The 14,735-nt window shown below is 43.8% G+C and overlaps 1 protein-coding gene across 1 annotated transcript in view; it reads right to left on the bottom strand.

Annotated features, from left to right (window-relative positions):
• Nucleotides 1–14,735, bottom strand: part of F5 (coagulation factor V (proaccelerin, labile factor)) — a 60,393-nt gene that overhangs the window by 32,449 nt on the left and 13,209 nt on the right. The window contains exons 4-7 of the mRNA XM_005861214.2: nucleotides 6,833–7,045; nucleotides 5,236–5,379; nucleotides 2,434–2,655; nucleotides 883–1,048 (exon numbers count right to left, since the gene is read on the bottom strand). Of these exons, the coding sequence (XP_005861276.1) occupies nucleotides 883–1,048; nucleotides 2,434–2,655; nucleotides 5,236–5,379; nucleotides 6,833–7,045 (745 nt within the window). The remainder of the gene's footprint in view (nucleotides 1–882; nucleotides 1,049–2,433; nucleotides 2,656–5,235; nucleotides 5,380–6,832; nucleotides 7,046–14,735) is intronic.

Genomic DNA, 14,735 nt, shown 5'->3' with positions numbered 1-14,735 from the left:
GGGGCTGTGGCCAGCCTGCAAACAGCCATCAGCCCCTCACCCAGGCTGGCCAGGCACTCCAGCAGGACCCACACCCTGATCTGGGACACCCTTCAGGGCAAACCAGCCAGCGCCCACCCATGCACCAGGCCTTTATCCTATATAATAAAAGGGTAATATGCAAATTGACCCTAACAGCAGAATGACTGGGAATGACTGGTCACTATGTGCAATAGTGATGCTCAATGCAGGAGCTGCCCCCTAGTGGTCAGTGCACTCCCACAGAGGGAGCTCTGCTCAGCCACAAGCCAGGCTGACGGCTGCCAGTACAGCGGTGGTGGCGGGAGCCTCTCCTGCCTCCTCAGCAGCGCTAAGGATGTCTGACTGCAGCTTAGGCCTGCTCCCCGCTGGCAAGTGGACATCCCCCGAGGGCGCCCAGGCTGTCAGGGGGATGTCTAACTGCCAGCTTAGGCCCAATCCCCTGGGGAGTGGGCCTAAGCCAGCAGGTGGTCATCCCTTGAGGGGTCCCAGACTGTGAGAGGGCACAGGCCGGGCTGAGGGACCCCCCTGAGTGCACAAATTTTTGTGTACCGGGCCTCTAGTCTACTTAATAAATAAGAGCTGTCTCTCACTTCTAGAGATAAAGTGAAGCTCTTAGATAGGATTTAACACAGTGCTTGACAATAGCAAACATTCGACAAGTGGTAGCTGCTATTATTATTATTATTATTATTTCCTTTAGTGAGTTTGGGGTAATTCCATGTTGATTTTGAACAAGACCTGAACGGAATCCAAAACATGTAATCCCTTGAGAGCTGTCAACTCCTGACACCTCACCCGCGAACCCAGGACCCCATGGAACATGCCTGAACCTTTGCACAGTGGTCAGAACCCCCCACTCACTTGTTCATGTTCACTGGAATGAAGGGTGCGTAGTCCCAGATGACTTCCTCCGCAGCGATGAAGTATTCCCACCTCTTCATGTGCCGCCTCTGCTCGGGCGTCAGCCCCTTAGGACTCCGCGTCTTCTTGGCACAGTTCTCAATGTCGATGCGAGCCTGCATCCCAGCTGAGTTAGTACATACAGACAGTGAAAGAATTGGGGAGAAGGAATTAAAGCTGACCAAACTGTAACTTTTTAATGGTGGAAAGGTTAACTGATAATGGTGAAAGCAAGGGAGAGAGGGGACAGGCTGGGAGGGAAATCTGGGAAGATTGCCTTTGCTTCTTCCAGAGCAGGAACATCTGTGGCTTCCAGACCCTGAAGACCCTATGACTTAGGTCTTGTTGACTTCTCCTTTTTCCTGTCATCTGCCCCTTTATTTGTAAAATCAAAAGAATACAGTAATACTGTATGAAATTGTTAAAAATTAAGTAAGTTAATACAAAAGCAATTAACCTCAACAATGTTAGTTTTGTTGTTTTATGATCACTTGGGTGACAACTTCATTAGTTCAAATATAATTTTGACTGCTCAGTGCAAAAATATACCACAGTACCCGAGCTCTGGCCGGCATGGCTCAGTTGGTTGGGCTTTGTCCTGTGCACTGAAAGGGTCGATTCCTGGTCAGGGCACATGCCCAGGTTGCGGGTTTGATCCCCAGTTGGGAGTGTGCAGGAGGCAGTTGATCAATGTTTCCCTCTCACATCGATGTTTTTCTCTCTCCTTTTCCCTTCTTCTCTCTCTAAAAATCAATAAAATAAATCTTTTTTATAAAATGAAATGGTCCCAATCGTCTTTCTTATGTGTTTTGCTTGTACATATTATTTTGGTAACAAAATAATTTCCTATACTAATATCACTTGCTTATAATTTAGTCTCTATTTATAGGAAACCTCCTCCCAATAGTTTCAAAGCAACTATGTGTAATAGAACAATGAGTATTTTGTTTACATGGAACCACATAACAACCTGGGCTGACCTTCCCCCACCAGAGTTCACTGATGCTCTTTCAAGCTCATTCCTCAGCTGCTTAGGTTTTAGGTTTGAGCTATTCAGTGTACAGTCATTGGGTTCCTCTTTGTGCTCATTTTGTTCTAAAACACAGTCTTTTCATGTTAAAACTTCTACACTTTCTGTAACTTGGCACTTCTATACATTTGCACGTTTGCCTTGTTCTGGCATCCAGATCTTTCTTTTAGCTACATGCTAAATACCACAAGAAAGAACATCTCTATGTGCATTTCTCTCCTTCCTCCCTTTTCCTTTCAAGGAAGTAGAGACCTCTTCAGCTTTTGCTTCATTTAAAAAAGTCTTTGTCGATTCCTCCCCTTCCTTTATCCCCAAGTAAGGCTGTAAATCTAAGAGTGGAGAATGTAAGTTCTCTTCCGAGGGACCAAGGCAGGTATGTCTGGAGTGTGGGTGGCTTAAGAAGGCAAAGGATAAGGAGGGAGTTAGCGCCTGGGAAGAAGGATCCTACATTCATAAGCAAGACTGTTGGGAGCGTGTCTTGCCTTGAAAGTGCTTGGGGATGAGAGATGAGATGATCCACTTCCCCTCCGGGCCCATCGTCATGTTAGCAGTCGTGGACGTAGCGCTGACGAGGGTCACGGCTGAGACCTTGTGATGGTTCTGCTCCAGGACCTGGCCATTGAAGTGAATGGAGAAGAGTTCTGGTCCAGAGCTCATGCCGATCAGATGCCAGCTGATGTGGTCCTGGGCACAAACGGTGATATCTGCGAGAGGAAGAGAGATGGGGGCAAAGCCAGGCAGTCAGCACTCTGTGGTAAGAACTTCTTCACCCCAAATGGATCGAGTAGCTGCTATTGTGCAAGGTTCTGAGGAATAGACACTCAGCGGTAGTGCCCGCCCTGGAAACGCAGACATCTGAGAGGTGGGCCAGCAAGCAGCTGCCACTCATTGCGGTGAGGGATACTACAGAAGTGAGAGCAGAGCCGTGAGAGGGGGCGTTAGTCCAGAGACAGGGATTGCTAAGGGGTTAGGCCAAGGAGGGAGCCAGGTAGATGACCACCACCCTGGGTTACCGGGACCGAGGGGTTTCCCCGGATGCAGGACTTTCACTGTTAGAACCAGGACAGTCCTGAGCAAGCCTGGCCGCTGGTCACCTAGAACCAATCTGGGCTCAGCTGGAGGGAGTCGCCAGTCTCCATGAGGGCTGCGTTCAGAGCCTAACATCTCAGCAGGATAGAGAGAGGCGCAAGCTCTGCCTGAGGAAGAGTGTGAAGGTGGTTAAGGATTGCCGATTGCGCCTGTACCCCTTGCTGATCGCTTTAATGAGACGGCAATGAATTACTCCGTGGGTCACAGGCTCTCCTTAAAACGCAGAGGACAAGTCCTCATGTGCTGGGCCCCTGGGAGCACTTCATGGGCGGAGTCATGGGAACTGAGCGCAGAGGCTGAGTTCTGCTCCTTCTTTGCCCCCACAGCGACTGGGAAAACGCTCCTTTGCTGCGTGGGAGATTCCAACCCTGGCTTCTCTCCTTGGCCCGGGTTTTAAGTTTCAGATCCATAATCACTAGATACAAGCAGTCACACCTCATTGCAGCAAGTGCTACCCTAGAGGTAAGGTCGTGGGGCTGAGGATCAGCCTCTTACCCACAGAGGGGCTGAGGGCTTGTCTTTTTTTGGGGGACCATTACAACAAGACAGGGATTCAGACATCATGATGAGAACAAGAAGCTAGAACCTCAGAATGAAGCTGAAAGGTAGGCTTTGGTGGAAGCATTTAGCACCCCAAAGAGATGCTCATATCAACTGGAGCATTCAGTACATCTGTATTAGCATTTACCACCGCTATTCAGTCTACATGCTTCGTGAGGCTGTTTACAAGCATTAACGTCTCTGTTTCTCCTCATGCCGTTTCCCTTCCTTGCCCCTCTTAACCCCAACTGGTCTCTCTTTTTCAACTACAAATTCATATACTCCATGCCCTGATCAAGTTATTACTTTTATTTTTGTGCCTATGGTTTGCTTCTGGGGGCTTCTGCATATTTAGCAGATGATTCAATCGGCCAGGACACAGATACAGCTTCTCCTTGGAACATGCCTCTCGAAGGCCTATAGTACTGGGCATGCTATTTTACACGTGAAAAATTCTTAACTACCATCTGTCCCAGGAGAGACGGTTAATCATTTTTGTAAGTTAGCTCATCTTGACAACTAACGGCCAAGGGCCACACTAAGGTAGTGAAATGAGCAAGGAGCCTCAGTTAACTACGTTTTGGATGCTGAATCAAAGCCGAGAGTCATCGGGGTGTGTTTGTAGTAGCCCAGGCAGAGACGCAGTGAAATGAAATAGAAAACAATTGAAAGCAATGTCCAGACCTCAACTCCTGACAAGTTTGGTTGGTGGTAGGTGAAGCCATTTGTGATTTTTCATATATAGAGAAGGACCCGTGAGAAATTTAATAAAGTAATATTTTCATTTTTCTGCTTTTTCCTCAGGATCTTTGGCTCTAAGCATTTCTATCAGATAGAAGTAAAAGTGGTATAGGTGGGAGTCAGTCCTTTTCTCTTAGCAGTTGCTATGATGGAAAGAGAAAAGGTCCTAAATGCCTTTGAATAGTATTCATCTATCACCGTTTGAAGTGCTAGAAGTATTTCCGTAGGCTGGTATTTCTCCGAGTCTCCTGCTCATCTTTACCGTATTTTTATAGACTTCTCCCTGCTGACCCTTCCTGCCAGGGCTTGACCTTGAACATCCGTCCTGCAAGGCTTCCTCTGTGGCTGAAGGCAGGGTCACTGTGCAGAGGGGCCACAGAACCCACTGAAGGAGACTGAGCTGATATCCTGGAGGCCTTCCTGGAAGTGAAGGCCCAGGTGAAACCTGCTCAGAGCTCTCCATCCAATACTGCTGCCCACCCCTTCCCTTAGTAGCCTCCAGTTTGCCTGTTGTACTTGCTGGTTTAAAAAACATGTCAAAATCTCAACCAAGCTGGTTTGACTCAGTGGATAGAGTGTCAGCCTTTGGACTGAAGAGTCCCGGGTTCGATTCTGGTTAAGGGCACATGCCTGGGTTGTGGACTCAATCCCCAGTAGGGGGCATGCAGGAGGCAGCCGATCAATGATTCTCTCTCACCATTGATGTTTCTATCTCTCTCTACCTCTCCTTTCCTCTCTGAAATCAATAAAAATATTCGTTTAAATGATAAAACCTTGAGGACCACTGAGCTAGATCACCTTACCTTCCTGATTAAGAGTTGAAAGTAATGGGTACGATCACCTTTCTTAGTGCGGGAGGACAGCAGCAGGTCTAAGGCACTAACGAGTCTAGTGTTGTTGGGAACGCGCGTTACCTGGCATCGTCCCATTCACATAGCCGTTGACTGTATACATGACGGATGATGACTGGCTCCAGCTCTTGCTTTCATCAAACACAGCAAACATGAGCACCTGCTGCCTGTCAAACATCTTCTGACTCCCATCCTCGGTGAGGGTGCCTGGGAAAGAAAAGACGTGCTTGTCAATAGCATCCCAGGTAGAAAACTCTCATTTGCTGTTCCTAGGTGGCAGAGCTGAAGGCAAGCAACCAATCTTAGTGATGCCGACTCGGAGAAATTCTTGTTTTAAAAATAGCATCTTGCCCTGGCTGGTGTGGCTCAGTTGTTGGGCGTCATCCATGCACCGAAAGGTTGCTGGTTTGATTCCAGTCAGTGCACATGCCTGGGTTGCAAGCTCAATCCCCAGTAGGGGACGTGCAGAAGGCAACTGATTAATGTTAAGCTCTCACATTGATGTTTCTCTCTCCCTCCTCTCCCTTCCTCTCTCTCTAAGAATCTATGAAAATAAAAAAATAAAAATAAATAGCATCTTTATCAAGTAATGATGATTAGGGGCTTATGAAAATCTTGCTGCCACATTAAACATTTTCTCTGGCGCATCATAGCCTTGAGGAATGGGGCTTTGAAGATAAATTTGACTTGACATAGAGAGGAAACATTTGGTGACTGTCAAGATTTTGGCAAAAGTATCATTTCCTCCTGTGTCAGCAGACGAACACACAGGTACCAGATCTTGGTTGGTAAAAGCCCAGCTCTCCAAGTTTCGTCTGGCCACCTTGCTGTTCATGGAATGGTTCACCAGAGTACTGGTTGAGAGGGTCAAGGTGAATTCTCATATAAGGACAAAATGCAGCTGAAAGTAAAATGAAAGAAGAGCTTTTTATAAGTTTTGATTTTTTGTGTGCCATCCCAGTATCCTCTGTATGCCAGGCAAGGAACACATGTATTTGTGTAGTGAATAAATGATTAGGAATTGATGTAGGGATGGTATGCGCGTCTGTGCAGACAGACGGCGAGTTCATCCCATTATTTCCCACAGTGCAGTTCGTGTGATCATTTGTTTTCATGAAAGATGAGCTGAATTCTTTTCAGGTAAAATGAAAATCCAAGCTGGCTCCTCAGAGGCCTAGACGATGAAATTTCTTATAAGTCAGTTAGTGTGTTTGCAACCTGCTGCCCAAAGTGTCCCACTCTTTACGAGAAAGGAAGCTAGAGTTTTGTGTGTTTGGAGACCAAATTACCAACCCAAACCTCGGACACGTTAGGCAAAGCTCTTCCCCAGTGCTGTCAGCAGAGGGCAGGCTGCTGTACACTTGCAGGAAGACTTGGCCTTGAGGTAAACATGCAGACCACACAGGCGTGGCCTCAGAACCAACTCCCAGACAGGGATTTACTCAGAAAGGCTCCAGGACTGAGATGGAGGAGGGGTTGGAAGGACCAGAGGAGGACTCCAGTCCCTCTGATGCCAATGTCCATCAATGGTCTGCTTCCCACCCTCCTCCCTCTGCTCGATTTGCTGAGAGGTTCCAGGATCCCCTCCCCCAAGCCTTTCCAGTATAGTACTCCTCACCACTCCAACAGCTTTGCTATTGTTCTTTTTTTTTTTTTTTACCTTTCTTACAAATAAGCAGAGGTCCAATCAGCCCAGAGTTGAAGTCCTGTATCAGATTTTCATAGGAGTAGTAGATGTAGGTGAGGCATGGCGGGTCATCCTGTGTGGGCCCACTGTCCTCACTGATGGCCCACTCGTAGGTATATTCGTGGCCGGGAGCTACAGCATCATCCAGCTTCTCGGCCGGGAACGTGTGGTCAGAGTAGGAGGCACCTGGAGAAATAAAGGTCATGAAAACACCTGGGCGGTGCGTGAGGCTCGCCGTGCCATCACTCTCAAGCTGGAGGAACATGAGGCCTCTATAGAGGTAGCTGTGCCTTTCTACAGCGAGCCTCCGTTGTTTGAAAAGATTCATACTGCATCCACTTCCATGTCTATGTAATGAGTAAGGCTTTGAGTCCATGTGATCTGACGTGAATAAGAAATGTTACTAGTACATTATTTAAGGTGTAGGAAGTTAATTTTCCAGGGTCTCTAAATAATTATTATTCAAATGTAATCAGAGAATTGAATCATCTCTGATCAGGGAATCATTTCACAATATGAGAATGGATTATATCTTTTCTGTGGTGCTTGATGAGACATCTTCCATGTAACCAACTGTTAGCATGGGATGTAGCTATACACCAAGCTGTTTATATATTGTTTTGTTTTATCTGTAAGTTTTTCTTTTCTTCTTTCCAACTGCTGCCACCCTCAGCCCTGTCTTACCGCTTTGTCACATCTCTACCACCTGGTTGTCCCAAGTCCTTCCCCAGAGTCTTAGAGTCTGGCTCCCTTAGGCAGCCTACTTGTCCTTAGAGTATGAAATGTGTCTACCCTCTGAAATGTAGATGTCTTGCTTTGGTCCTTTGTGTACCCAAACACCCACACTTTGATGCCTACTCATTTTTCTCTGCTGGATGTCTTGCTTTGGTCCTTTGTGTACCCAAACACCCACCATTAACACTTTGATGCCTACTCATTTTTCTCTGCTGCTGGGAGAGGGGGAGGATGTAGAAATTGGTCTTCCTTATTGAAGAGAGGGAATTGAGATTCTGAAGATTAAAAGAATTGCAGAGGGTTGGGTGTGGCTTTCAACCACAGAAGGAAGATGGGGCTAGAGACGGAGCGAGTGAGGTCAGGAAAGGGAGAGGTCAGCGTCATAGATAGCCAAGTGGGCTGGGCAGCTTCCCCTGTTTGAGGCATTCCTCATTTGATTGGGTGAAAGTTTCACTATCACCAACTGTTATCAGAATTTCCCTTTGGGGTACAGTTATCTTTGGTACCAGAGCTTGATAAATTCCTTGAGGTGGAAGGTGAGACCTTCAGAGTGTAGATGTGGGCAGATAATTGGGTAAAAAAAAACAACCCTAAAATGTTTTCTATGATGGGGTAAAGGGCTACTCTTACTGAAGTGACTGTACTCTTTGAAAACAAAAATGCTTTATTGTTTTTCCTACCCTTTCCCTGTTTATTTTCTTCTCCTCTTTATTCCTCCCTGCCTTTCACCATCTTTCTTGAGTTATAAATTATATACAATAAAAGGCACCAATTCTAAGTATATCTGTTGAGGTTTGACAAATGTGTTCAGTCCTATACACAATCAAGGTACAAGACATCTCTACACTCCAAAACTTCTGCCTCCTGTGCCATTCCTGGCCAATGCTGTCCCCACCCTCTGGGCCCAGAGAACCACTGATTTGCTTTCTGTCACTGTATTTTTTTTCCAATAATGTAATAAAAATGGAATAATATATTATGTATACCCCCTTGTGCTTGATTGGTGTTAGTATGATATATCTTTTCTATCCTCTATTGTTTTACCTATCTTGTCTTTAATTGAAAGTGGATTGCTTGAGTTCAGCATACAATTGGGTGTTGCTTTTTATCCAGCCTTACAATCTGTCTCTTAGTTGTATTGTTCTTCCCATTTGTTTTTAATATAATTATTTATATGTTTGGGTATTTGTCCATCTGGTCTTTGTTCCTTCTCTTCTTTCTTGATTTTTCTTGGGTTGAATATTTTTTTATTCCTCACCCAAGGATATGTTTTTATTGATTTTACAGAGAGAGGAAGGGAGGGAGGAAAAGAGGGAAAGAGAGGGAGAGAGAGAGATGTGAGAGAGAAATATTGATCCATTGCCTCCCATACATGTCCCAACTGAGGCTAGAACCTGAAACCTAGGTATGTGCCCTGACCTGTAATCAAACCCACAACCTTTTTAGTGTACAGAGGACACTCCAACCAATTGAGCCACCCAACCAGGGCTGGATTGAGTATTTTTTATGATTCCTGATTATCTCCACTATTGGCTTGTTAGCCTTGCTTTGTTTCCCACTCTGTAGACAGAATGATTCCTTAAAGTCCCAGATCTTACTTTGCCATGCTCCTGCTTAAAATCCTGACAATGATCTATCCCTACTTCTCTCTCCATTCTATTACGTGTGACTCTTTCCCCTGTACATTGTGTATCACTCCCTCGGGCCCCTTTGGTTCCCTGGACTGATCCACAACGCTCCCTCCTCCCTCAGGTCTTTGCAGACGATATTCCCTCTGCCCAGGGTGCTCTTCTTCCCTTCCTGCCTTGGATAAGTGTGTGCTCATGCTTGATGTCAACTTAAATGCAAGCTTATTGCTTCCCTGATCTCTCACTGCGCTATGCACATTTTTATTTTACAACACATGTCACGATTTTTAATTGAATATGTGTGATATTCCACGATTAATTTCACCTTATCCTTCTAGATAGTAATTATTTGCCTCCTGCACATGCGACCCGAGCGAGGTCCTCTAAGACAGGTGCTGGGTTGCATTTGTCTTAGAATCTCTGGTGCCTGTCACAGTACCTGGCACGGACAAGAGCTGGATGACTGTTTATTGAACTCTTAGGATTTAAGGTCCCGCAGCTAGAACCAAGGTCATCAAGTCACTCATGGGTACGTTTCATTAGAACTGCATGGTGTTAAAACAAGTTCAACGCCAACATTAACAACATGGAGATATTATATAAGAATCTGGATTGCTGGTTTCTCTTAAAAACAAAACCAACAAAACCTGGACATCTGGTGACACTGACCTAATTCCTGCATAGAATTGGCCTGGTCCTGAGTCCTGATGACCCTTCAGATAGGACACAGAGCTCAGATCAACAGTGCCTACTGGACTTATTTCTCATTGAGTTACCCTCCTGGCGACCAGAATATCTGAGTTTGTGACCCTTGCACTAGTAAAAAGCTTCACTGGGATTTTGTTGTATCTTTCCTTTTTCCCAAAAGATACTCTGACATCGATAACCAATCTTTACTGTCGACTGAACTTTCGCTCTGTTGATAAGAAGCATTTGAGTGTTAAAATTATCAGGGGCTGAGAAATGTTGAAAGCTCAAACGACTTCCAGTGAGTAATAATATCATTTCAGTCTCAATCAAACAGGAAAAAAAAAGCATTTATGTGGAAGAGTCTCTGCTGATAAACAGGAAGGACTATCTCTGGAAAGTTGCAAAATAGCTTTTGTAGCAAAGCACACACAGGGCTGATAAGGGAAGCCGCCCTCTCAGGGCGGACTTGTCTATTGACTGGAACATGCGTCGCGAGTTGTCCACAGGGTTCATCTCGAACCCAGCTGCCAGCCCTTAGTCAGTGCCTCATGCTTCGTGGCCTCATGAGGTTGAGAAAGAATATTTCTGGACACGATGCATCCAGTGTTTCAACTGTTAAAACAGCACAGGGAATGCTTATAGTAGAAAATGGCATTCTTTTCATTGCCTTCACAAGCTCTCAAAAGGACAAAATGTGGTATTCTGTGTAGGGTGAGAGAGAACGTTTGAAGTTCTTCCTCTCTTTCTTTGGATAAAGGCATGCTCATTCCTCAGATATCAGCTTTAATGTCAGCTTACTCATTCCCTGATCTCTGATTATATATCTCACAATATAGATGTGTATATGCCTGTATATCATCTGTGATTATGATATGAGTATATATACACATAGCAGCATTATATATTATATATATAAAACAGCATTCATCACAATTTTAGTTAAATATTTGTGAGATTATATGACTAAGGATACTTTCTCCTGCTTAATTTAAGAGAAAGTCCAGGAGCTTTGGTGTCAGAACTGTAATTTTTGGTTGAACCATTTGCTAACTGCATGAACTTAGGAAAGTTTCTTAGCTTCCCTTTAAGCCTCAGGTTTCTCATTCATTATTACATAATATAATCTTTGTTCTAGCAATAATATTATTATATTTGATGGGTATGAAGACCAGAAAATATATGCAAAATGTCTGGCACCTAGATGTGTGGCTGCCTGTGGTAATACACCTCAGTATTTGGGTTATTTCCTTTCCCAGCTATTTTACAATTGATATGGCCTCTTTATGTTTCACTTCTGATAAGATGTATCTTAAGTGCTCTTGAGTTCTCTTAACACATGTGAGAAAGATTAAAGGTGGTGATATATTTATTCTAAAGAAGGTAAAAACTGGTAATAAGATTAGGTAATTACTCACAATCACCAGTAAAATTAATAAATTTCAGAGCAAGGGGGAAATAACACATAGTCTCCACTTTCTAATCCAGTTCTCAGGTCCTCAGTTTAGTTCAGTACTCATCATCATCTTCATCATCATCATTATCATGATCACCACCACCATCACCACCATCACCACCACCACCATCACCACCATCACCACCATCACCACCATCATAATCATGTCATCACCATCATCACCATCATGTTCTAGGCTCTGTGCCAGGCACCAGGGCACAAATCTAAAGACAGTCTGAGACCTTGAAGGATTCATAGCCCATCTAATAGTGGGGTACATGCTGGCACCCTCGTTGCTAAAAATTTCACCTCTAGAATTCTTCCAGGGCCACTTCAGAACACATTGTTCATATGTAATGAGAACCAACCAATATAAATATCTAAGAGTCACCTAAGAGGCTGTTACATGTGCTAGCCATAGCAGCATGACTGATTTTCAAATGACAGCAAACTTATTTTTAAATGATCAGGGTTTCATATCCAGGTTTATTGGAACACATAGTGGTTTAAAAATGTTCATCTAGTTGACAAAAGTAAAATACTGAGAATTTCATATTCATATATTAGTTAAATATAAGATAAACTCTAAATAATTGAATGAATGATTCACTCAAAGGTGAATTTTGGGCATCTAGACCCAAATAGTGAACAGTACAGATTTATACATGGAGTAATTATACTGAATGAGGATTACTAGTGAAATAGTTTGGGGATAATTTTATCAATGCTTTTCTTCTTTTCACTTCAAAGTATTTTACTTTATCTTTAATCTAGAACAAAGCAGGCATTTATCTTTGAGTTTGCAAACTACATGAGGTGTAAAATATAAACAGCTATTTTGGGGGAAGCATTTATGACATGTATTTTTGGGAAAACTAATTTTAACTTTGCAATCAAAATAAGTGAAAAGTCTTAACTGAAAAGAAGAGGAATGGCCAGGAAAGACCATTGTGCTAAAGCACAAAAAGTCCTTGTTCAGCTTCTCGCTGGACTAAATTCTTTACACAAGGGTGGCCCTTCACTTTATATTTACTCAGTTCTGCTCACTTCCTGCTCAGTCCTTAGTTAGCGTGGCAATTTGTTTGCTCTTGTCATGATGAACTAGCTATTTGCCAAAGGGCTCTCAGTATTTTTTTCCAAGTGTAAAATGGGGTGTACCCGTTTGGGAAAGTGAAGTTACATGGAGAGCCCCTTTGGTCGTCCATTTGGATGCTCGGCCATGACATCCGCCTTGTTATTTTTTTGAGCAGCTCTTTTCCTCTCCATTTAGTAGACCGGGTGAATGCTTCAGTGTGACTTTGAAAATTCAAAAGGTGCTTTTATTTTATTTATTTATTTAAATATAGTTTTAATGATTTCAGAGAGGAAGGGAGAAGGAGAGAGAGAAACATTCATGATGAGAATCATCGACCAGCTGCCTCCTGCATGCCCCCTACTGGCGATCAAGCCCGCAAACTGGGCGTGTGCCCTTGATCGGAATCAAACCTGGGACGCTTCAGTCCGCAGGCTGATGCACTATCCACTGAGCAAACCAGCTAGGGCCAGAAGGTGCCCTTAGAAAAGTGGTTCTCAATCTGTGGGTCACCAACCTGTGAGTCGCGACCCCTTTGGGGGTTGAACGACCCTTTCACAGGGGTTGCCTAAGACCATCAGGGAAAACATATATAATTACATATTGTTTTTGTGATTAATCACTATGCTTTAATTATGTTCAGTTTGTAACAATGAAAATACATCCTGCATATCAGATATTTACATTACGATTCATAACAGTAGCAAAATTACAGTTATGAAGTAGCAACGAAAATAATTTTATGGTTGGGGGTCCACAACATGAGGAACTGTATTAAAGGGTCTCGGCGTTAGGAAGGTTGAGAACCGCTGCCTTAGAAGCTTTCATCGAGGCAAAGGGAAAACTGGATGCTGATGTTTCTAACGAGCCTGGCCCAGTGCACAGCACGCGCAGCTCTCCGCTGAAGGGGCGTCCACATGTTTGGGATTGATGAGAACTGTTCTATTAGCCATTACAGTTTGTTTCAGGTACTTATATACTCAGAGAAGTGTCTAGATTAGGCCAAAATATTCAGATAAAAAGTGAAAAATGTAATTGCTTATATTATGTCAAACATTGGAACATTTTGGAAAAATCTAGAAGACTGTTTTTATATAGACAATTTGGCAACACTTAAATGCAAAAAACAATCCCTGGTGGAAATTTTATTTTTCAATTTTTTATTCACAGAATTGGGTTACCAGCGAAAGCGGAATATTATAGAATTTTGTACTATAGTATTTATAATGCAACTCCCACATTTAAAATATAAGTATATAAATAAAATAAAAGGATAAGATTCACTCTGAAACAAACTCTTAAAGGTAATTGCACAAAGAATTTCAAAGGTTTTCCTGAACAACAAAATGTGCTCAAAGGTGCAGCATTACAATCAAACAGTCACCAAATGCTAGTCAGAGAATTTCTGAAGTTTTAGCCTCAAGTCAAAAATCTTTTAGTGACAGCCCTAGCCAGTTTGGCTCAGTGTATAGAGCGTCGGCCTGCAGACGGGAGGGCCCTGGGTTCGATTCTGGTCAAGGGCACATGCCCGGGTTGTGGGCTCGATCCCCAGGAGGGGGTGTGCAGGAGGCAGCCCATCAATGATTCTCTCTCATCATTGATGTTTCAATCTCTCTCTCCCTCTTCCTTCCTCTCTGAAATCAATAAAAAAAATATATTTTTTAAAAAGAGAAAAACCTCTTTTAGTGACAGAAAGTTTTAAAATACTTAGGTACAGTTGTGATTGTGGTTTAAAACACACTCCTGTTAAGTACATCTCTAAAGGAAATGATCTTGTAAGCATTTTACAAATCATGGCTTGTCCATCCTGCTCTCTCAGGGGTTTGTCATCCCTCCCCGCATGCTACTGGGGTGCTCTCGCGAACATCTGGAGAGAGGGGGCCACTGGGACCAGTTGGGTAACACCAAGCTACAACTTAGCCTTTATGTCAGATGCTACCAATTCATGGATGACAGGCCAGGGTGAGATGAGCACACCTTTCCTGTCCAGCACCAGACTTCCAGCCAAGAATTCAAATGACAGCCACGGCAAGAAGGCCAGAAACAAGGCTCCCGGCAACTCTGGTTACAAAACGATGTACAAAACCCCTGCATGAAAGCTCGGGGTCTTCACCTGCAGGTCATACCACAGGCAGATAACAGCTGTCGTTTAGAGTCTGTTGACTCAGCCTGCGTACAGTTCTAACACCTGTGAATGTCTGTAAGCTCTCACAGCGGACTGGAAGGAATGGCTTAGAGAGGGACTCAAATTTTGCTTCTCATACTCTGTTTTATTATTTTATTTATTTTTTATTCTTT

This window comes from Myotis brandtii, unplaced genomic scaffold (assembly GCF_000412655.1).
Source record: "Myotis brandtii unplaced genomic scaffold, ASM41265v1 scaffold1460, whole genome shotgun sequence".
Taxonomy (NCBI): Eukaryota; Metazoa; Chordata; class Mammalia; order Chiroptera; family Vespertilionidae; genus Myotis; species Myotis brandtii.
This window is presented reverse-complemented; position numbering and strand designations above follow the sequence as displayed.